At 38.2% G+C, this 24422-nt stretch overlaps 1 protein-coding gene across 6 annotated transcripts in view; it reads right to left on the reverse strand.

The window, feature by feature from the left end:
* Nucleotides 1–17157, reverse strand: part of LOC139756776 (RNA-binding protein squid-like) — a 35938-nt gene extending 18781 nt beyond the window's left edge. Inside the window, exons 1-2 of one of the 6 annotated variants that reach the window (XM_071676555.1) lie at nucleotides 16819–17157; nucleotides 9661–9749 (exon numbers count right to left, since the gene is read on the reverse strand). In XM_071676555.1, the coding sequence (XP_071532656.1) occupies nucleotides 9661–9695 (35 nt within the window). In that variant the 5' untranslated portion in view covers nucleotides 9696–9749; nucleotides 16819–17157. Of the gene's footprint in view, nucleotides 1–9660; nucleotides 9750–16734 lie in introns of all 6 variants that reach the window. The other 5 variants (XM_071676552.1, XM_071676553.1, XM_071676550.1 and 2 more) reach the window with 5 other exon arrangements.
* Nucleotides 17158–24422: the final 7265 nt, after the last annotated feature.

The following is a 24422-nucleotide window of genomic DNA, read 5'->3' on the forward strand; positions in this document are numbered from 1 at the left end:
GAGAAATACATACAACCTGCGGCAAACTGTGGATAATAAAACTACTGAACAATTCCAATCCAAATTAAAGATATGAGAGAGGATGGGAGCATCATCCAAACTCCTGAAGAGCATGTATTTTTTGTTCAACAACATACAGACCAAACAGCAACACTAGTAAAGCATAAGTAATTAAATTTTGCAACCATAACAATGTTCAGAAAAGGTAATTCAATCTTGCAATCATAACACAGTTCAGAATAAGTAATTCAATCTTGCAATCCTAATACAGTTCTGAATGTCTTCAACTACGTGTTAAAATCATCTGGCAGGAGCATGAATACCATCTCCAAAAAGAACACAGGATATAAATGCTCACACTACTATTAATGTCTCAAGGAAAAACTATGCAGCATTGTCAATGCCACCATCAGAGGCACAAAAGAGACCAAAGACATCAAAAACAATAGTCAACAACACTACCATGAGACACAAGAGAGATCAGACATCAAATACAATCACATTCAAAGGAAATATCATGAAAAATTATCACATACCAATTTCATCTAATCTAGTTGGCAAAATAGCACTTTTCCCATATCAAGATGTTCTGACAGTCACTAATACTGTTTATGAAAGACATCATATTCCAAGTTTGTCTTCCTATTCGATCTGGCACTATGATACAGATATACGATTTTGAATAAAAATTATACATACTTTAAGAGAAAAAGTCATTTTCTGCACTATACGGTTTGACTATAAAAAGTGCCATGTCACAAATGACGAAAGCATCATAGCCTTACAAGGTAAAACCATCAATAAATTTGCCTTTTACCACTTTCATGTATAGATATCTACTAATTCTGTAATAAACTGGTGTTACTTTGAACTCATCAATCATGACTCTTCAAACATTTCAAACACCTGGGAGTGGATATAGCAACAAAAGGAACAATGGAAGCTGGTGTGCATGTTTCCAAACCTTTCATGATAAGTCTTGCCAGAAAAGTGTACAATGTACCTAACATTCGCTTTAATTCATTATATTGCAAAGTTTGACAGTGTTTTCACTCTGACAACTTCATAGTAAATTCCATGCCCAGATGTTCATCTGCTCAGATCCCGGAAATTGAGTATCTAATTTTAGAGCATTAACAAATCTTTATCCAAGAAAGTGCAGTTCTCAAAGAAAATGAAGGAATTCTATACAGGCCTTGTTATTGTCACTTACAATTTCATGTAAAAATGGTGCCTTTGGAAGTTTCTTGTTCTATGAAGAAATTGCTAAAAAGAGGGTCATGGTGCTATTTCTAAGACGTGGTAAATAATTACAACCCTTATGTATCAATCAATTAATGAAAAACATAACTGAACAATTACACCTCACTTCACAAAATCATGGATGGTCTTAAAATTATCTTACACAACAGGTCAGGGACTCTCCAGCTCAGTTTTATTTTCTAAAAACTTCTTTTTTGTGGAAAAGTAACTTTTAACAGCTTACCAGTTCTAGATCAGGAAAAAAGTCAAAACTTCATATGAAATTCTTCAAAGGCATACATATAAGTAAAAGAGCATACAAAAAAGGAAAATGCATTGGAAATCGCAGCACCAAAAAGCAACAGTGTCATAAAGACAAGCCAAACTAGTTGCAACTCATTCCCCCGCTAATTACACTAAAACCATGAGCCCATTCCAGCTCATGCCAACCACTAAACGAAATGTTATTCCAAAAATTGAGGAAATCTCATCTGATTTTTGTAACAATGTTTGCATAAAGACCATATGACCTCTCCCCTGTCTATGCGTGTTTTTTCAGGTTCACCTTAACGAAAGATGCATAACAGAAGAAAAACCATAATTCACATGCTAAGGAACAACTGTGTAAAATATACATCATAAGTATGACTAGACTAGTGAGGGGTCAGGTCAAATGCAGCTTCATTTATCAAATTAGAACCTCTTGATAACAGATAACTAACAGATCAATCCCAAGTGTCGGTCAAATGTGCTGGTGAAAAGAGGCATCAGAGTATATCATTCTAAAATAATCTAAAGACCAGATAGTTATGAATGCAGTTCCCTGATTAAAAAAAAAAAGAAAAAAGTGCACTTAAAAATATCCGAAATTCCCAAATGGTGCTGAACAAGAACATATCTAATCTACGGTAGTTTCATAGTTCCCTGTCAACAAAAATACAGTACCATTACTAGCTAGATATGTAATTACAGTCACAAATTCAAGGATAAGACAAGTGATCAAAACCTTATGCGTGTCCCATGATAGATCTTTTGCCTAGAGTGCGGAAAAGTTATTAAATGAGAAATAAAGTGAAAGTGTATGTGCTGTTTGAAAAAAACTACTAAAAACAAAAGAATCAAGTTCCACTGCCAAAGAAGCCAGGTAATGTTCAGGATTAATCCCTCTATGAAAAGGCACAACTCAGGCAAAACTTAAACCAGAGGAATAACAGCACAAAGTTTCAAGTCATTTAAATTTTTGAGATGGACAGATGACAATGCAATCCCTATGTATGCCATGCTTACATAAGCAACATATGAATAAGCCAACTTTGTGGTATACATGCAGGATACAATGACGCTTGCAGGCACAAGTGCTTAAGTGGTAACAGAACTATCTTACATATGTTAGGATTGCTGAATTACTTTTTCTCATTAAAACTAAACTACTTACATTGACTTATCATTTTCTTTCTTTTTACAATTTTCCAGTCAATCACTAATAACCACATACTGCGCTCCCAGTCAATAGATACTGTTCCTACCCAAGCACAGTTATGAAGTGAAACATGAACATTTAGGCTTTTTAAAAAGTGCATTTCCCACCACAAACTCCATGTTACATAAACATCTCCATAAATTAACCTAGTATAGTATCAACTCACTTTGTTAGTCACCATACATCATTCAATCATACTTATTATTTCATCTTGAAAATTTACATCCCCAATTTCACAACGAGAACGAAAGGGACAAAAGACTGGGGAGGATGTGATAGACCAGTAAAAATTTACTAAAAAAAAATCTTAAAACATTAAATCTGGTTAAGCGGAAATGGGTAATATTTACTCAACAGTCTTCTTAAACCAAGTTTTAATATGACAAAAATCAATTTACAACAAACTTAAGTACAGGATTATTCAAACCTCACTTTAAGGGCATGCTGACATTCTTAACCCCTAAACTACTCCTAAAGTAAATCTATCAAGGCAACAAATTCCTTGAGACAAATTTTGCACCCCTTGTTTCAAGACAGCCTTCTAAAGCCTTAGCTGACAGAGAATAACTTCCCCCCTAATGACAGCACATTCTTTTGAGTTTTCTACGAAGGCAAGCTAGTGGCTTATAGATAAATTTACAGGACCAAGCAGATAATCCTGAATTACTTCACAATGTCTTTGGATCAGGTTGAAGAAGGAAAAGCTGTGCAGGAGTCCTTGAAAAAATGCATATAAGCTGGTACAGCTGGTATTTACAAACCTTTATAATCTTGCTGTTATCTAAAACTTTTCATGAACCACACATTTTGATATGGAAAGACTTCTCATAAAACAAAGCATAACAATCAACAACTGTTTTTGGCCACAGTAAACTAAAACCTTAGCTGTGGCAACCTGCTTGACGATCACATAATTTGTAATGTTTTCTGACTGAATTCCAAAACTTTTATATATTATCAGCGACAGTATAACAAAATACAATTTTGTTAGCGATTCTATTATGAGCATATCTAAGAAACTGCACGGTTAAAATCATTTTCTATACTTGAAAAACATGAGATTCACATTCTTGGAAATCAAACATAACTGAGGATGTAAAAAGTTAAACACTAATGGACTGCCCCTGTAGTTGAGTCACCTGTCCATCTAAGAAAAAATGAACACCTAACCCATATAAAGGAAATTCATTTATTGATTTGATATATCTAAAATAGTTCTTTATGCATTTGAAACAATATGCAGAATTACCATCACTAATGATTATTCAGAATCACAGCAAATCTCAAAAAATATATATAATGCATCTGCATCTTCAGGTGTGATATATTACTGTACGAGAGAAATACTGAAAGGTGAATCTCACAATATGACAATTCAAGAAAGCAAGACCAATTTTGTAATTTTGCAATTATACGTAAGCAGATATTCAAATCTTTTAATACTTGACAGCCATATCCCACTTTAGTGCGTTAGCACCAGAAATGGACAAAAAAAAAAAGGCCATAGCCACTCGCACCCATTCTCTAGCTGCCATATGTAATGTACCAAAACCACAGCTCCCTATAAACAACTAGGCCCTACAGAACTTTCCACAATTTACCCTGAATGCTTCACATGCCCTGGTTCAGTCCAATGACAGCATGTCAACCCCAATAAACCTCATCATTCCAATTCACTCTATCCCGTGCACACCTTTCACCCTCCTGCATGTTCTGGCCCCAATCACTCCATATCTTTTTCACTCCATTCTTCCAATTTAGTCTCCCCACTCTTCTTGAGCTTTCTATTGCAGACATATGTCCTCTTTTGTTAACATTTCCTCACTCACACCCCCATATTTACAAACCATTTCAGCACAACTGCTCTCTCAACCACTTTTCGTTACCACACCTATCTTAGGGTTTCATTACCTTTTCAAACCCCCTTACACCACATATTGTGGTGTAAGGGGGTTTTCCAACACATCCACTATCCTCCAAACAGTCTAATCTAAAGCCCCAGCCTTGCATCAATATAATATTGTAGGAACTACTGTTCCTCCCAGATAATGTTCTTTCCACACTTTCGTCAGCATTCCCACAACCTTCGCTCCCTCCCAAACTTCTGCTTCCATGGCCACGACCATATATCTAAAATTTTTCACTTCCTTCAATTTTCCACACCATACTCACACACTAACTGTTCCCCAACCCTGCTGAACCTATTAACCTTACTTTTAATCACAACACTGTGTGTGATACTTTCTCTCCTAAAATCAATTCCACACATGAAACTCCTGCAACACTCAGGAATCCAACTTAGTTTACCTGGTGGAGCCTTGTGTGTATAAATATGTACATGGGGGAAGTGCAGATATTGAATAGTAAGTACTAAGTATCTTTTTTATGGTAATTACATCATGGGAAAGAAGGGTTCTGTTGATCAGAATCCATTTTTGTAGAAATGCAGGATGTGATGTCCTTGGCACTAACAAGAATGTATAACTAGAGTTTGTCAGGAACGTGTTGTCTCAAGTGTTTATATATAATGAGGTATTCTGAGTTGCTTGGGCAGCTATTTAGTGCTTGTCAGGTCAAAGGCTGAATTTTCTTGTCTTTGAGGTAGGTCAAGTTCCAAGTTAAACCCTTTCAAATATGTGGCACAACTCAGTCTAAACCCAACCTGGAGCATTCATCATATTTGCTGTGAAACACCTGTGCACATATGTTTCATGAGCCCTTGAAATTGTCCAATTTGTACCCTGGGTTAAACTTAAACCGACAGTTAGTGTGACCCCACCCAATTCACCTTTTACCTGCATGCTAAGCTTGTGATGATAGGGTTTTCAATAAACTCTTACGATACCTACATTAAAGCATTGCTAATGGGACTAAAATGAAACGGGGGAATGGTACAGTATATTTTACAAACCTCTTATGTCTCCATGGGTCCTAAAACTTGAATTTTCCAACAAACTAACAAACTACTTAAGGATAAATTCATCTGATTTTACTAGTAGCAACATACAAACTCGCAGGCACACATTTTACCTCAATGAGGCAAAGTACTTGTTCAACAGGATTATTAACATATGAAGTGAATTGCCCATCATATTAGTTAAAATCAGTACCAATCATACATTTATTCCATCTCACAGCAATGCCTAAATTTTTCAATCTTAATCATATAAAAAATTTACAGACTTCAGTAAAATCAGTGTCTTTCTTATCTAACCACATGAATCCAGTTTCTGTTCTTTACCATAATCATAAAATTCATCATTATCATGACCCAATAGTCTGTTGCTGTTTGAATTTATCCTTTCCTATGTTTTAGTTCTCATTTAAACCTTTTTATAACAAAAGAGGCACAATTCAAGCAAAATTAATACAAGAGATACAGGTCTTAAGCCTTTCAAATACTATATTATAATGTTGGAATTCATTCATATTTATCATTATCCTTAATCGCCGTCTCCCGCATTAGTGAGGTAGCGCAAGGAAACACGAAACAATTGGCCCAACCCACCCACATACACATGTACATACATAAACATCCACACACGCACATATACATACCTATACATTTCAACGTACATATACAGACAAATACATAAATACACATGTACATAGTCATACTTGCTACCTTCACCCGTTCCCGTCGCCACCCTGCCACACAAAATAGCATCTCCCACCCATGTGCGCAAAGTGCTAAGAAAAGACAAAAAAGGCCACATTCGTTCACACTCAGTCTCTAGCTGTCATGTGTAATGCACCAGTACCACAGCTTCCTTTCCACATCCAGGCCCCACAAAACTTCCCATGGTTTACCCCAGACACTTCACATGCCCTGGTTCAATCGATTGACAGCGCGTCAACCCTGGTATACCACATCATTCCAATTCACTCTATATGCCCTGGTTCATTCGACTGACAGCACGTCAACCCCGGTATACCACATTGTTCCAATTCACTCTATTCCTTGCATGTCTTTCACCATCAGATAAGATATTGCTAAAAAGAGAAAAATCCCTTCATAATAATATCCCTGGGGATAGGAGACAAAAAATACTTCCCATGTATTCCTTGCTTGTCTTAGAAGGCAACTAAAAGGGAGTGAGTTTGGGGCAGGAAATCCTCCCCTCCCGTTTTTCTTCTTTTCCAGAAAAAGAAAGGAAGTGAGGATATTCCCTCCAAGACTCAGTTCTCTCATCTTGATGCTACCTCACAAATGTGGGAAATGGCAAATAAGCATGAAAAATAAATAAAAATAATGCAAAATCTGGTCTACAGGCCATTCTTTGTTTCCTAGCGCTTCCTCGCTGACAGGGGAACGGCGATCAAGTATAATAAAAAGCTGGTAGAAAAGATAGCTGTGAAAGAGTAATACAATAAGAAAGGAGCCAACTGGATGGGCAAACCAGTCAGACAACGATACATCAAGGTGTTCCAACCCAAGAACCAAGTCTGCTTGAACAAGTGGTCATACACTCCCTTCGTCTTTTACTTCCTGGGGACTCCTTTTGCGGAATTCAAAAGAGGAGAAATCTTCAATCAATTCAGTTTGTTTCCCAGCCATTCTATCTTCCAACTTTGTCCTGACTAAGAAGTAGAAACATTTAAAAGTAATAGTAAGTAGGCATATTAGGCAGGAGCATTAAGTAGTGGTCAGTAGGAACATTAGAAAGGAGCCTCTGCAATCAATGCACTAGACTTGCCTTCTGCCAGAAGCCTGTTGAGGGTGAGGCATTGGAAAAGGCTACGACACAGCACTGGAGTTCATTAGTCATGGAGACTACTGCAATGGCCGGGATACCCCCTTGAGGGAGTTCCAGAATGGGACAGGCAACAGAGATATAGATAAAATAAGTGCTAGAAGCACATCAAAACACCATTTTAGACACTTCAGCATTAAGCATCACGAGTTCCAATGGCAGACTATATCAATACTGGTTGAATATCCTTTATCCAAAATGCATGGAACCAATTTTGGATTTTGGAATATTTGTACATACATAATGAGATATCTTGAAGATGGGATCAAAGTCTAAACACAAAATCCATTTATGGTTAATATACACCTTATGAACATACCCTGAACGTAATCTATACCATTTCTAATAATTTTGCACATGAAACAAAGGTTGTGTAACACTGAACCAGCAGAAAGCTAAACATCACAACCTCAGCCACCCATGTGTACAATCTGTGGTTGTTTGGCATCACTTCATTCCTGACTCTTGACTTTATATGCTACTGACAAGCAATCATTAATACAATGAAAAAGCAATGCGGTTATGAGAGGAACTTTCCACTTATAACATCATGTCGCCAAAGCTCAATCTGTATAATTAGATATTATCGACAAAACATTTCACGAACCGGATTTTCAGAATCTCACAGCCCTTCCAGTTACCGATCTAAAATCTGGGAATGAAAATGCTTCATCACTCATTCTCTTCTCCAAACACTTTACCCTTGCAGAATAACAGCATTATCAAAACTTTACACAAGACTGAGTAAAAATACAACTTTACCGAGATTTAAGGATAAACTGTTATGATAGGAATAATATCTGGAGGCCTTTCATAATTTCACAAATGAAATTTTTTAGTTACTTGCGCATAATAAAATGCCATTTTCATGATCCTGATAGCCCAGTATATTTCTATTCATTTAATAATTTCATTACTCTGGAGTCCCCTTCTGAGAAGTGTCCTGGTGTCAGTAGATTCCACTTCTGAATCCCCATCAGCACACACACAGCTGCACCACACGGTCTTAGGTTAACAATCTATGGTGCATTTCCACTGCTATGAAGTCAACAAGATTTTCAATAATTACAGAATCTTAGATATTTCAATTACTTTTTTAAGCCCAATCTCAACTGACCTTTACTGCCCATCCAGCCGACATACGTAATAAAAGGTAAAAGCGATAGTTCCATAAAAGCATGATCCAGGTTTTCTACCATTAACAACAATGAGCCAGGTTACTTTATTTCACCATTTCAATGATGCCATGTAGATTGCACATTAGAATATATACTACCTGAAACAGGTAATTGTTGCAAATCATTCTCTACCCCTCCAAATCAAACTGAAGAAATAGTAATACCAAATTTAACCAAATCCATGAACTAGACTTGAGGCAACAAACAAATTGTATTCTACCGCAACAGCAGATATCACTTTACACATTTTCATATTGAGTGGAAAAAAGTTTTTTTTTCAATATTAAAATCACCAGATCGCTAAAATATCAAAATGTATACAACTGACTCGTTTTATCCATGGCATAAGATCAAGGATAGCAAGCATTAAACCAATATTTTTTTTTTACACAATTTCATTTTAATGTTTCATTATGCAAAATACAATCAGCCCCTCTACCCTCGGAGAAATGCTGAATGCATCTTCACAGTCCCACTGACATATTATTATCACTGATGAAAACTGACAATCTCTTATGCAACAGTAAGATCTAGTGTGTAGAAACTCATATTTCTAAGTAATAGATCATATAAACCTGCATTTTTGTTCATCACCCCAATGCATACAAGAGAATACCCGTGAAACACGCAAAAATACCCTTCCCTAAAAAAAAAAAAAAAAAAAAAAAAAAAAAAAAAGCCCACTGGGAGTGTTTTCCTGATATAATGTTAAGCACAAAACAGTCTGGTGTTAACGTTCTGATTGCCATCACCTCATTCACAGTTTTGATCCACTTGGTATTCTTTCCAACATAAAGACCAAACTCGTCTGGATCACCTGAAATGCTTGATTCCGCATCATTACATAGCAAATACTACTCAATGTCATCTACAACGTCTACTGTAACTTCCTTCCCTGTCAGATATTGAAGGTACTCCAAGAGTACTTTCAAGCATACATGTGTGGTATTTTTAGAAGCTTTTGTCACAAATATGATTACAAAGATATTTCATCACTAATATCTACCTTATAAGCATTATCACAGCTTCATAAGTTATCATCCCAAGAAGGTGCAGATCTCGAAGAGGCTTCTGGTACCAATGCGTGGGATGCCACTGAAGAATAATAACTGATGAAGTATATTTTGCCTTGAGGGAGAGGTGGCCAATTCATGGACCAATACAGTATATACCCCAGCTATAATGAAAAAAAAATTAACGAGATAAGGCCTATCACCTAATTTCAGCAAGTCTTAATTCAATTCCCCATCTCTGTTTACTTTGGATAAGTGATTAAATTGTGCAGTACTCATGAAAAGTTGAAAGTAACAGTTGCAGAACATGATTTGGAGCATTACATTTAATTGAATGATATCAAATAAAGTGAGGGTAATGATTATGCATATGAAATGTGAGGTTTATAAAGTAATAAATACAACCTACAAATAGCTGACTTACACACCTAGCTGTCAAGATCTATGTTTAATATTCCAGCAGTCTCACCTATGGTTAAGCCTTTGCAAATGGCATTGAATGTCAACAAGCACACAACAGACCAACTGTCCATGCAATCCCCAGCAGCAAGTCTCTCTCATGTTAGTATATTTCAAAAGTATTTTACATCTACGAATTTACTATTTCTCAAAAACTATCACCTAAAAACCATTACAATATAATTCTCCAAATCATGCAACACAAATGTTGGTAAATTAGTTTTGTTCTATACTAACATGAATAATTTTCTTCAGCACTACAATTTAATGCAATCTTTACACTACAGAATACAATACTGGCTGCAGAGCATGATCTGGAGCATTGTAATAAACCAAACTTCAACTAAAGAATTGGAAGGGTATAATGTCTTGGAAAATGTGGGGTTAATCAATGTACCCCTTTTCTTTTCACCTAGGTTTCCCATGCAACCCTGTGAATCTTGCATAAAAGTAGTTTCAAAACTGTGTTTACCATACAACTTAAAACATTCATTCAGTTTAAGTATTTTTCAATCACTTTGATATGTGCTTCTCTAAGCTTTCATACCTACAGGATGTATTCTTGAAACAAGGAAAAACATCAGCAACAAAATGCTGAAAAGCCATATACTCTTTTGGCAAAATTTGAAAGATGTAGACCATACAATGCTCAGCAATCTGCTGTTGACACCTGCTTCTTTCCCTACACGTTAAAGCTTTGGAACTCTACTCTTTTCCCAATAACTACGACCTGGCACATTTTAAAAAGATAGGTCTTTCACTTCCTCCAAAACTCCTAAATGCTTTCCCATGTCTTTTCTTTCTTAGTTGCATAAATCTCTATATTTCAATTCAGGCATAGCCTTGATGTGGACTTTAGTCCATGACTGGAGCCTTCAACATAAAACAAAATTGCATTTAAATATAAGTATATAATCCTCCAATTACATTTACATTACAGTAAAAGTTGAAAATTCCTTCCCTCTTAAATACATGCCTGAACACTTCACACCACTGATTTAGACGTCTAGCATGCGCCATCATACCTTTAGTGTTCCCAATACTTTCGCATTAGTAACAAACACATGGACAAAATTCTTATCACACCTCTGTGGCATTAACAAAGTTCTTTAAATGACCCCAGAAGTAAAACCAGAGGAGGATTCAAATTTGATCGATGTGGCCATGCACTACCTACCTATTAAGATGCACATCACTGTCATGCACTACCTATCAATTAAGTTACACATTACTGTGATATTCCCTCCTCACACACGTGAATAGGGCTGTTGCACAATCGTGTATGAACCATCTTATGTCTCGTTCTGCGAGGCATATCTAGGAACACTACCAGTCTGCTTAAGATGATGCCTGTACAAATCTCCATTCAGCCACTGCAATAGCAAATATGGGCCAATAACCAAACCCAAACCTGACAGCCCTTATGGTGACTGAAAATATTTCCTAATACGCTGAACTTTCTGTTCAGTTAGGATTTTCCTTTGACCACAAATGCATGTTGTTGGTGTATGGTCTGCTTCATCAGTAAATAACATAAGTGATATCAGGTGATCATCTACACAGCAGCACAAAAATTATGGACTGAAGTCCATTCATTTAGTATAGTCTACCAGATTTAACACTTGGACACAGATGGTGAAATAAGTACAAAACAGTCTACTGTGAAGTGTGCATAACAGCAAACAACTGTTCAAGTACTTGCGCTGGGATCCTTTCGTACCAGGTTCATAATCTACTATACCTTATACCAATCAAACCCACGAGCACTGGAATAATGGTGCCATACAGCAACTGCTTTGCCATCCTCTGATATATTTACATGGTATATTTCAAATATCATTCCAACTTCTAATTAAAGTTCTAGTGAGCTCTCAATATTTTTCAAGTGTTACCGACATTTACAGAATCACACATCAATATTCATGTAATATTGTAACAACACTGAATGCTCTTCAAACCACAACTTCTTATAAATGCTGTTGACTAAAAATGTTCCAATCCATACTATATCTATATCTATCATGCCTGTTCCTTACTGGATCTGGGGGGGGGGGGGGTCTCCTTGGAAATTGAACAAGAGTGCCCCATCTTAACATTTAGTTCCTCATCCTCAACAAGAAAATGGCAGGGAACAACTTTATCGCAGTATCTGCTGAGGCTCTGACCTAATCTTCACGCAGACGACTTCTAACTAATGTGTCTTGTCTTTCTACTTAATGCTCCAACTTATTACTTCTACTTAATACTCCAGCCTATTGTTTCTACCCATTACTTCAAACGTACTGTTCGTGAATATTCATATATACTTCTAACTACTGCTGCTACCATTTTGTTAAAAGGTTAGATTAGTGCATAGTGCTCAAGAAAGGAACAGCTAGAGTTAAACATGAGTTGTAAATTAAGTGTTGTAAGTGACAAGAACAGCTTGTATAATTGTACAAAGAATGCCAGTAATCCACATGTGGGTGAAACAATGGAAATAGCGCTACCTGGGTCAGAAAATTGCAACTCGATAACCACTGAAGTGCTGGCTAACTACGCAGCCATTACTAACCCATTTCACGGCCTGTTGGGTAGGACTAGTAATATACCTCCCTGTTCATTGGATGTCTGCCAACTACTACCTACAATGTAGCTCATTATCCTCTCAAACTCTTAACCTTTCAGATCAAATCACGCTCACATCCATTCTCTAGCTGTAATGTGAAATGCACTGAAACCACAACTCCCTATACACATCCAATCCCAATTATCCTAGGGATTTCACATGCCCTGGTTCAATCCATTGACAGCATGTTGACTCTAGTATACCACATTGTTCCAATTCACTATCCCATGCACACCTTTCATCCTCCTGCATGTTCAAGCCTCAATTGCTCAAAATCTTTTTCATTCCATCTTTTCATCTCCAATTTGGTCTCTCTGTACCATCCACTTATGACATATATCCATTTTGTCATTCTCCACTCAATCACTCGTCTAAACCTTTTCAGCGCACCCTCTTCTGCTCAACTACACTTTTAATTACCAGACCTTTCTCATACTCTTTCAATATTTACAGGAACATACTAATACCAGCAAACATCACAATCTATTTACCATTATATTTTGTCGCTGTCTCCCACATTAACGAGGTAGCACAAGGAAACAGACAAATAATGGCCCAACCCACCCACCCACATACAAGTATATACACGTTAACACACGCACATACCTATATATCTCAACGTATACATATATATACAGACATGCATATATACACATGTACACAATTCATAGTCTGCCCTTATTCTTTCCCATCGCCACCCTGCCACACATGAAATGACAACCCCCTCCCCCTGCAGGTGCGCGAGGTAGCGCTAGGAAAAAACAACAAAGGCCACATTCATTCACACTCACTCTCTAGCTGTCATGTATAATGCACCAAAACCACAGCTCCTTTTCCACATCCAGGCCCCACAGAACTTTCCATGGTTTACCCCAGATGCTTCACATGCCCTGGTTCAATCCACTGACAGCACGTCAACCCCATTATACCACATCGATTCAATTCACTCTGTTCCTTGCACACCTTCCAACCTCCTGCATGTTCAGGCCCTGATCACTCAAAATTTTTTTCACTCCATCTTTCCACCTCCAATTTGGTCTCCCACTTCTTGTTCCCTCCACCTCTGACACATACATCCTCTTGGTCAATCTTTCCTCACTCATTCTCTCCATGTGAACAAACCATTTCAAAACACCCTCTTTTAATTACCACACATTTCTCTTACCCTTTCATTACTTACTCGATCAAACCAACTTGCACCACATTTTGTCCGCAAACATCTCATTTCCAGCACATCCACCCTCCTCCGCATGACTCTATCTATAGCCCACGCCTCGCAACCATAAAACATTGTTGGAACCACTATTCCTTCAAACATACCCATTTTTGCTTTCCAAGATAACGTTCTCAACTTCCATACATTTTTCAATGCTCCAAGAACTTTCGCCCCCTCCCCCAACCTATGATTCACTTCCGCTTCCATGGTTCCATCCGCTGCCAGATCCACTCCAAGACAGCTAAAACACTTTACTTCCTCCAGTTTTTCTCCATTCAAACTTACCTCCCAATTGACTTATTCCTCAACCCTGCTGTACCTAATAATCTTGCTCTTAAGTCACATTTACTCTCAGCTTTCTTCTTTCACACACTTTACCAAACTCGGTCACCAGCTTCTGCAGTTTCTCAACCGAATCAGCCACCAGTGCTGTATCACCAGCGAACAAGTGACTCGCTTCCCACGCTCTCTCATCCACAACAGACAGCATACTTGCCCCTCTATCCAAAACATCATGTATTCCTGAAATATTTCATTTCCAGGACATCCATCCACCTCTGCACAGCCTTAACCATAGCCCCTGCCTCACATCCATTCAATATTGCTCGGACTACTATTCCCTCATACATACACATTTTTACCAATACCGACACTGTCATCTATTTCCATACATTCTTCAGTGCTCCCAGAACCTTTCTCCCCCTCCCCTACTTCTGCTTCCATGGTTCCATTCACTGCCATGTCCACTCCTAAGATATCTGAAAACACTACCCTTCCTGCAACTTTCTCCATTCAAACTCATACATAGGAAAATAAGGAAAGTATTTTCATTGGCTCTATAATTTCTAATAATTCAATAATAACCCAATAATGAGGACTGTAATGGAGAGGGTACACATTAGGCCATTTAACATTATTACAACTTTTAAGGAAGTTAAATGAAAAAAAAAAATTGAAAAGTGGTCTAGTATTAGAGTTTCCCTCATTTCAAAGGAGACGCACCTCTAATGATACACACTGAATGGTGCAAAGCATCTAAAGGTTCAAGATGTTTACAAAGGTAAAGGACTATTATTTTCCAAAACCACTGCGGAAAGACTTTTTGGGGGGGAGGCATTACAAATACATCCTAATTCCTTTAGCTCATATCTTTTTTTTGCATTACAAAAACAACCTAATTCCTTTAGTTATCATCCAAGAAAGTAAGTTTCACACAATTCTCATATCCAATAGTATTTGGAAGTCTTGCAATAAAATTAAGTTGGTTTGTATTTATTTCTAATTTGCATAATAATATTCAAAGTCTACAATTATGTCTTTGGGTATTTTACAATAGAACATGTGCAATGGTTATGATTACACGAGTCTTGAACTTTATTATTCAACTATGGAATAAGTTACAATTCTTTAAAGTATACAACATACTGGTCACAAGAGGCCTGAAACCCTACCATACATAGTCTAGCTGATGAACTTGGACAAAAACTGTACCAATGCATTCCTAACCCTGACCACTCAATACATATAAGAGTAACTAATGCCTCCCTAACCCTGACCAATTGATACAGCTTTTATCCCACAATTGCCCCTTTACTTATCAGTGCTTACCTGTTTGTGAATACTTAACATGTGGGTGAGTTGCTACAGGTGAAAAGCCTTCTCTCGATTTTAAAACATGAAAATTGGTACCGATTTCACCAAAATTCAGAGATCATGCACTTCCACAAGAAATGAAACTGGTTAAATAACCAAATGCTCAAGTTCAAGTTCCACAAATATTTATTTTGTCAATAAACAAAACTATCCAACGCTAATAGCAATGAGTAGCCAAAGTAATCTTTTATCCAAATTATAATGATCCCAATAACTATTCGTCTTTAAGTATCACTACCCTGCCATTCCATAAATGAATCTCATTAAACTGACAAAAATTACCAAATAATTTCCTCTGGCTGGTATACATAGCCCTAACTTCTCAACAACTTTACTGCAGACTTCGAGAACTTCCCCTTTCCCTAGCCTTGACCATGGAAATGAGCAAGTTCTGAGAACCTCCATTCTACCAAACTGTCCCAAATCCTGAGCTTGGTTATAAACATTTAGTGCACAAATTAGTCCCTTATTCCTAAATCAAAACTGAATATAGCACAGGAGTGGGGGGAACTACGCAGTACAAACGACCGCTAGCCACTGTAAAAGGGCATGATACAGAAAGCACGGTCACCTAATGATTGTGGGTTCGCACAGATTTAGGGCCCATGCAACTTTATGCCATGAAAATTGTTTTACAAGACTTCTGACAGGTCATTAGAGAGCTAAGAGTTATCTTGTACAAGAGGAAGACAAATTATTAAGATTTAAAACTAGGCTAGCATGTTGGTGGCGGCAATACTCTACAGCAGAAATACAGCAACAGACTACTCTCACTTTATGTCATAAATATATATATATAAATATGTAGACTACTCTCACTTTTAAGAGTTACATAGGTGAGCAGAAATTAAGAGAACACTTCAGCATCATCAACTCGGCACAGCGTGCGTTAATCCAATACTATCATGCTAGCCTATAATTTTAACTTGACAAAGGAGCGCATTTCCTTACATTTATTTGTAAATCGTTACCAAATCATAAACAAATGAACAAGGAAGAACTCTTGATGGGGTGCAAACAAGGTAAAGTTACATGACGCTGGACACCGCGTGGGTGACGCGTATTTATCAAATGTTCGCGACAACGCATTACAAACTACCAGAGCCAACGCTCGTACGTACTCTACTGTACCTGCAACTCCTGGCTTACAATACTGATCGTGATTTGCGCGCATCTAGCTTTATATAATGGGCGAGGCAAGTCCCGCCACCATACCTGTCGTCGTCCCGTCCCGGCGCGTCGGCAGCCCCGCTGTCCTGCACGGTGCCGCCGGTCTGGCTATCGCCGCTTTGCTCCTGGTTCTCCTGCCCCCCTGTCCCGTTCTCCTGAAAATCCCCGCCACTGTAGTCCTCCGTGAAGTCCTGCTGTTCCATTTCCTGGTCCGCCATCGGTTATTATGTTGTGGGGAGCTTAAAAAAAGCCGATATCCTCCGAGCGGCGGACACGTACGTGCTATGTAGGTATGGCGGAGTGGGTGAAGGAGATACGCCGCGGCCTTAGCGCAGTGCCTCGACCAATCACGAGGCACGACGCTCTCCCTCAAGGGGCGTCCACCAATCAGAGTCCAGCTATCGCCTGTATCTCAACCTACTGCAAAGCGCATGCGCGCACAGGGACGCGCTGCCCCGCGTTCCCCATGTAGAATTTATTGATTATCATGTAAAATGGAGTAAATTCAGAGACAATATTATCAGATGTTTATTTCTACTAGCATTAGATTTTGCTATACAAATTTCGAAGACATATGAAATATATCAGTTCAGGATTTAATGGAATAATCCTGTGCACATTTATCCCCTGCAGGTGTTATTTCTGGGCATCACAAGGATTGTAGTAGCACCACCGTGTTGGATTCCTCCTCTGCTGTGACTAGACTGCTTTCATTATACTTGTAAAACGTTTTCGTCAATCAGTTAACATGAAAAAAACATGTCTAAAGTACATTCATCGTGGTGAATATATTATTATGTTTGGTCCTGACAATATTCACCAGAAGAACAACCCAGTTATTTTTATTCCTACTCTTAACTTCTTTTTTTTCTTATCTGGAGTACACAGTGAACCCACCAAGTGTCACCAGAACTAAACCAAAAATACCAAACCAGTCTTCTGTATCTATAACCATTCCGATAAAGTCCTTAGACATCAATATGATGCTTGAAGACTCCTACCTACATGCGGTTTGAAATTTGATGGATTTTGTTAGTTAGATGGTTGGACCTTTGCTTGGCCCGACAAATGCCTTTGCCTGTTGGCGGCCCGTTCAACATGATGACATACAGACAATTATTAGGCTGCCAACTTACAATTTCAGATGGCGCTAGATTCACTCGCAAAAAGCGCTAAATTCAATCAAATAGCGGAAAAAATGCTCTTCGAATAATTTCTGTTCTTTGTCGTGCTACATTAATAATAACAGGTACGTCTGACTGCTTTAACGCTAGACTCATCACCATTATTCCAGATCTGCTAATTCCCAGCAGGCAGTCCCTCCGTCCTCGGTGACCTGGGGTTGTGGCGGTCTCTTGTCATGGTTCTGGTTGCGGTTGCGATGACTCGTATGCTTTCGATGACCCAATGTTTTTCAGTACTTCCTTTGGCAGTTTATAATCATAATTGCAGTTTCCATTTCTTCTTAGTCCATACCTGATGATTAGTATTGCATTTAAGCTTTTGATAGTCTATTTCGAAGATTCGACTTGATGTTCATATGAGTAAGTATACGCTTTACGTCAGCATTGGAGTGAGGCAATGTCAGCACAGTCAAAGCCAACTCAGAGAGGTCACTGAAGGGAATTTCTCCTGTTGCATCACTGACCGAGGCTATTTCAGCTTCCTCCACTGGACCTCAATGCGTGTGAGAATTTCTTCGTTATCAGTCAACATCTTTGCTAATTCCAGTATTCCAGGTTTTATGGGTTGCAGACATGAACTCATTGATGACACTGACTGTAACAATTGGACATTTGTCTGGCAAACGTTGACGATGCTGTTTCACCAACTCTGCTACTAACTGTATGCGTCTTCCTCGAACATCCTTTTCATCAAGAAACTTACATTGTGCCATTTCCTTTTCAAACTCGTACCCCAAGTATGGATATGGGTTGTTCTCTACTGAATCTCCTGCCTTTTTATTTTCTGTCTAGGGTGAGGACCTTAGGACTCATAGAATCAGTAAGTTGAATAGGGTCACTTTGCAGTTGGGTTGGATCCTGTGCCTCCGCTTCAAATATCTCATTTACACGCTGAACTTCTCCAAGAAAATGCTTCAGGAATATCAGGAAGGCATAGTTTTTCTTGTCACAAAGCTTGACATAGAGGATCTGAGCTACTGTGTAACACCTTTCACCATTTTTTACCATTTCAGAGTGAGTCATGTAAGTTCAGCCCATTGCTCTAGTATTCTGACAATTGCTGATTCAACAGGGTTTTGTAACTCTAACCCATTGTTTTTCAAGGACTTCTTCTTGATGGCATCACTTATCCCATTAAGCATTATAGTCAGTCAGCTCAACAACAAGGTCCAAGAAAGTCCCTACAATCTTCTTACTTTCAGAATGGTACAGGATAACGATACCCAATAGTTTCGTTATCATAATGACATTACTCTCATCAATCAAGAGGCTAAACTTCTGATTGTCTATATCACATTTCGAGTCACTGTTAGAATGTGGGGCAATCATATCGCACAAAACTGCACTACACTTCAACCTTTTTAACTTGAGATTCTTGCATCCTTGACTGTCTTTAAAGCTCACTGAGATGATCCACAACACGTAATGAACAATGTTCTGCAATGAATAGCAGTCAATTTCATTTAATCTCCCGAGCGTCATCAATGACTTTTTCCAACGGAATTGTGGTTTGTCTCTGAGTCCTGAATGGCTGGCTCTTCAGCGTTCTTGTGCTTTCTTGTCTATCAAAGTCACTAAGTTTGGCAGACAATGGACAACAGCAGTACTTGCAAAGACATTTTGTGTCATCTTCCTCTACTTTTCTTAACCACTTTTCATGTGTGCGTCTCAACTACTCTGCTCTAAAATGTTGAGTATAATTCTTACTCATTGTTGTGTTCGTTAAATGTTATGGCCTGCATACACATAACCAGCAATGTTACTGTCCTTCATTGTCCACGGATAGTGAACGGGGGACTTAAGGAGGGGGAGCCTGCGGAATACACCCAAATTGAACCTGTTAAAAAAATCGAATATGTTCATTTCCATGAAAATGAATTATGTGTAATATTTGTATTGTTTTCCTTGTTACTCTAATAGGTTTCGGTTAAACGTCCTAAATCATATCAACATATTTCAAAAAATGTTTGAATTTTCTCATATATTGAAACAACACTAAGTTTGGCGCCAAATGGAAAAAAAAAAACACTCTGAAAGAAGCGGTAAGGCGCTAAATGCGAATTTTAGGCGCTGGATCTCTATAAAATTCGCTAGATCTAGCGCCAAAGCGCTACGTTGGCAACTCTGTATGATAAGAAGAGATGGCTTTATACTGAACATCAGTGAAGGGTTAAACTAAAAAATCTGAGTAGGATGTTAATGTGCTGAGAGGTGCAACTGGAGGGATGTCTGATCATTATCTTGTGGAGGCTAAGGTGAAGATTTGTATGGGTTTTCAGAAAAGAAGAGTGAATGTTGGGGTGAAGAGGGTGGTGAGAGTAAGCGAGCTTGGGAAGGAGACTTGTGTGAGGAAGTACCAGGAGAGACTGAGTACAGAATGGAAAAAGGTGAGAACAATGGAAGTAAGGGAAGTGGGGGAGGAATGGCATGTATTTAGGGAATCGGTGATGGTTTGCGCAAAAGATGCTTGTGGCATGAGAAGAGTGGGAGGTGGGTTGATTAGAAAGGGTAGTGAGTGGTGGGATTAAGAAGTAAGATTATTAGTGAAAGAGAAGAGAGAGGCATTTGGACGATTTTTGCAGTGAAAAAATGCAACTGAGTGGGAGATGTATAAAAGAAAGAGGCAGGAGGTCAAGAGAAAGGTGCAAGAGGTGAAAAAGAGGGCAATTGTGAGTTGGGGTGAGAGAGTATTATTAAATTTTAGGGAGAATATATATATATATATATATATATATATATATATATATATATATATATATATATATATATATATATATATATATCGATTCATTCTATTCACTATACTTACTCGCTGTCTCCAGCGTTAACGAGGTAAAGCAAGGAAACAGATGAAAGAATGGCCCAACCCACCCACATACACATGTATATACATAAACGCCTACACACGCACATATACATACCTATACATTTCAACGTATACATACATAGAAATATACATATATACAGATTCGTACTTGCTAACTTCACCCAATACGAAAACAGCAAAATACATTTTTGAGGACGATCGAAATTACACCATTAATTCCACCTTATCTATTGAGGAAGGGAAAAGTTGCATTTCATCATTAATCATAATTGCACTATATCTTCGTTGGTTAGTTACATCATAACATCTTCACTTCTTTCTCAACAAAGAAATATATCTTTGTTCATCGACAAGGGCTGTTCATTTTGTGCTCTTTTGTTATTTTTTTTCAGACGAATAATTCATGTTGTGTAAACCTTAATTAGACAATACCTTAAAGATGTCGGCAATGAAATAAACAAGACTTTCCCCTTCCCTCAACATATCATTGACAAACTTGAGATTATGTTCAAGCTTGTCTTATGGCAATCTATTGAAATTATGATTTCTAGTAGCCTCCAAACCTGAACTCTACAATGGCGTCTGCCCTTAGGTATCCAAGTACAACCACTTCCATCAGGCAACACTTACTGCGTCAACTGTGTCCTTTACAGAGCAGATAATGTCTTCCCATCATCAAACCTCGGTGTATTCCGGCTCATCTCCTCACTCTGAGCATGCAGAAACATCTTTTTGAAATAGTATGATCAGTTTATTGACTACATCAACCAACGTACGCGGTGTTCTGCATTCCAGGATGCAGGAGGTACTTCATAAATCCATGGTCTGAAAAATGGTGAATTGAATTTTCTGTTCACTCAATTGTGTATTACATTTGAATAGTGCAGCATAGATTCACAAAGCATTAAAGATTTTCTCTCTTCCAGTACAACTTTATCAGACCAATACGCTAATGCAACATCAAGAGATGGCTTATAGTAAGAAGGGCTTATGAATATCTACTTAGGATATCATTCAAACTTTACGCACGATCTAAAAACCATATTCTAAGAATAAATAACGTCCCTGGTTAAATGTGCAGCAACTACGAGCTTAGTTTGTTTACTTTTTTGACGCTGAAAATTTTAAGAAAAAACAACGTAACAGTAAATGTATATAGACGAAATTGACAAAATAAACCGAAATAGACTAGACTCATATTCACGAAGAAAATAATTAAGCAAAAGTGATGGCCTGCCATCAATATCAATTTGCTCCACATTGGAAACGTACGACATACGGCGATAACCTAAAAGAATTTTCCTGCAACAGACATTAAGGATAAAATTTTCTTACCCCTCACTTTTTTTTTTTTTTTTTTAAAAAAAGCAAGTGTATTTAAATATCATTACTACCGTTAAATATCTTTCAAAGATATGTTACAGTCTTTCTTACTCTAACGTAACAATATCTGTCCCAACGTACAATCAGGAGGGTAGGGAAAGAGGGATGAACAGAAAGATTTAAAAGGTGATAAAAAGAAATACACATGGGGTAAAATGGAGTTACGGAGTCCACTTAGCACAGAAAACGTTAACCCATTATAAATCTGTGTAAAAATGTAGCGACCTTATTCGAACTATTTTCTATTTTATGAATAAACGCTATCAGAATAATCATGTTTACTAAATTTTTCCAGTGTAGGTGTAAAAAAAAAAGTCCAAGGCTACATGTGACGCCCTACGCCCTTGCTTCCATCGATCCAGGCTGTTGCAGGACACTTATGTAACCCTCCCACACCCCACGGTACCACTTGTATAGACCCGGTCTGAGCTCATTCCCTCCGTGGAGAGAACTCATAACCCCAGCCCATAATGATCCAACAAGTCAGCCCTCATAACCACGCACGATGTATGTCCACAGCATTCTCCTAATATCTTCGAGATTTATATATTATGTTAATTCATATACGTATCTTTCCTTAACCATTATATATATATATATATATATATATATATATATATATATATATATATGTCATATTTCAATTACTTAATCGCCGTTCTCCCTCGTCTACGAGGTAGCGCAAGGAAACAGTCGAGGAATGGCCAACCAACGCACATACACATGTACATACATAAACGCCCATATACATACCTATACATTTCAACGTAGACATACATATACATACACAGACATATACATATATACACATGTACATATCCATACTTCCTGCCTTCATCTATTCCCGTCGCCACTCCGAAACACGTAAAATAGCATCCCCCTCCATCAAGGTAGCGCCAGGAAAGACATAACAGACCACATTCGTTCAAACTCACTAGCTGTCGTGTGTAATGCACCGAAACCACAGTTCCCTTTCCATTCCAGGCCCTCAGACCTTTCCATGGTTTACCCAAGATGCATCACGTGCCCTGGTTCAATCCATTGACAGCAAGTCGACCACATTATACCACATTGTTTCGATTCACTCTATTCCTTGCACGTTTCTCACCCTCCTGTATGTTCAGGCCCCGATTGCTCAAAATCTTTTTCACCCCATTCTTCCACCTCCAATTTGATCTCCCACTTCTCATTGTCCCCTCAACCTCTGACACATATATCCTCTTTGTCATTCTTTCCTCACTCATTCTTTTCATATGTCCAAACCATTTCAACACTCCCTCTTCTGCTTTCTCAAATGTTGTCAAAAATTTCATTTACAACACATCCATCCTCTTCCGTACAACCTTATCTATAGCCCATGCCTCACAAGCATCTTTTGCGCAAGCCATCACTGCTTCCCTAAATATATCACATTCCTCCCCCACTTCCCTTTTGTCCTTTGCTCTCACCTTTTTCCATTCTGCACTCAGTCTCTCCTGGTACTTCCTCACACAAGTCTCCTTCCCATGCTCACTTACTCTCACCACTCTCTTCACCACCCCAACATTCTCTCTTCTTTTCTGAAAACCTCTACAAATCTTCACCTTCGCCTCCACAAGATAATGATCAGACATCCCTCCAGTTGCACCTCTCAGCACATTAACATCCAAAAGTCTCTCTTTCGCGTGCCTATCAATTAACACGTAATCCAATAAAGCTCTCTGGCCATCTCTCCCACTTACATAAGTATACTTATGTATATTTTTTTTTTAAACCAGGTATTCCCAATCACCAGTCCTTTTTTTCAGCACACAAATGTACAAGCTCTTCACCATTTCCATTTACAACACTGAGCACCCCATGTATACCAGTTATTCCCTCAACTGCCACATTACTCACCTTTGCATTCAAATCACCCATCACTATAACCTGGTCTCGTGCATCAAAACTACTAACACACTCATTCAGCTGCTCCTAAAACAATTGCCTCTCATGATCTTTCTCCTCATGCCCAGGTGCATATGCACCTATAATCACCCATCTCTCCCCATCCACTTTCAGTTTTACCCATATCAATCTAGAGTTTACTTTCTTACACTCTATCACATCCTCCCACCACTCCTGTTTCAGGAGTAGTACTATTCCTTCCCTTGCTCTTGTCCTCTCACCAACCCCTGACTTTATTCCCAAAACATTCCCAAACCACTCTTCCCATTTACCCTTGAGCTTCGTTTCACTCAGAGCCAAAACATCCAGTTCCTTTCATCAAACATACT

This window comes from Panulirus ornatus, chromosome 23, assembly GCF_036320965.1.
Source record: "Panulirus ornatus isolate Po-2019 chromosome 23, ASM3632096v1, whole genome shotgun sequence".
Lineage (NCBI taxonomy): Eukaryota > Metazoa > Arthropoda > Malacostraca > Decapoda > Palinuridae > Panulirus > Panulirus ornatus.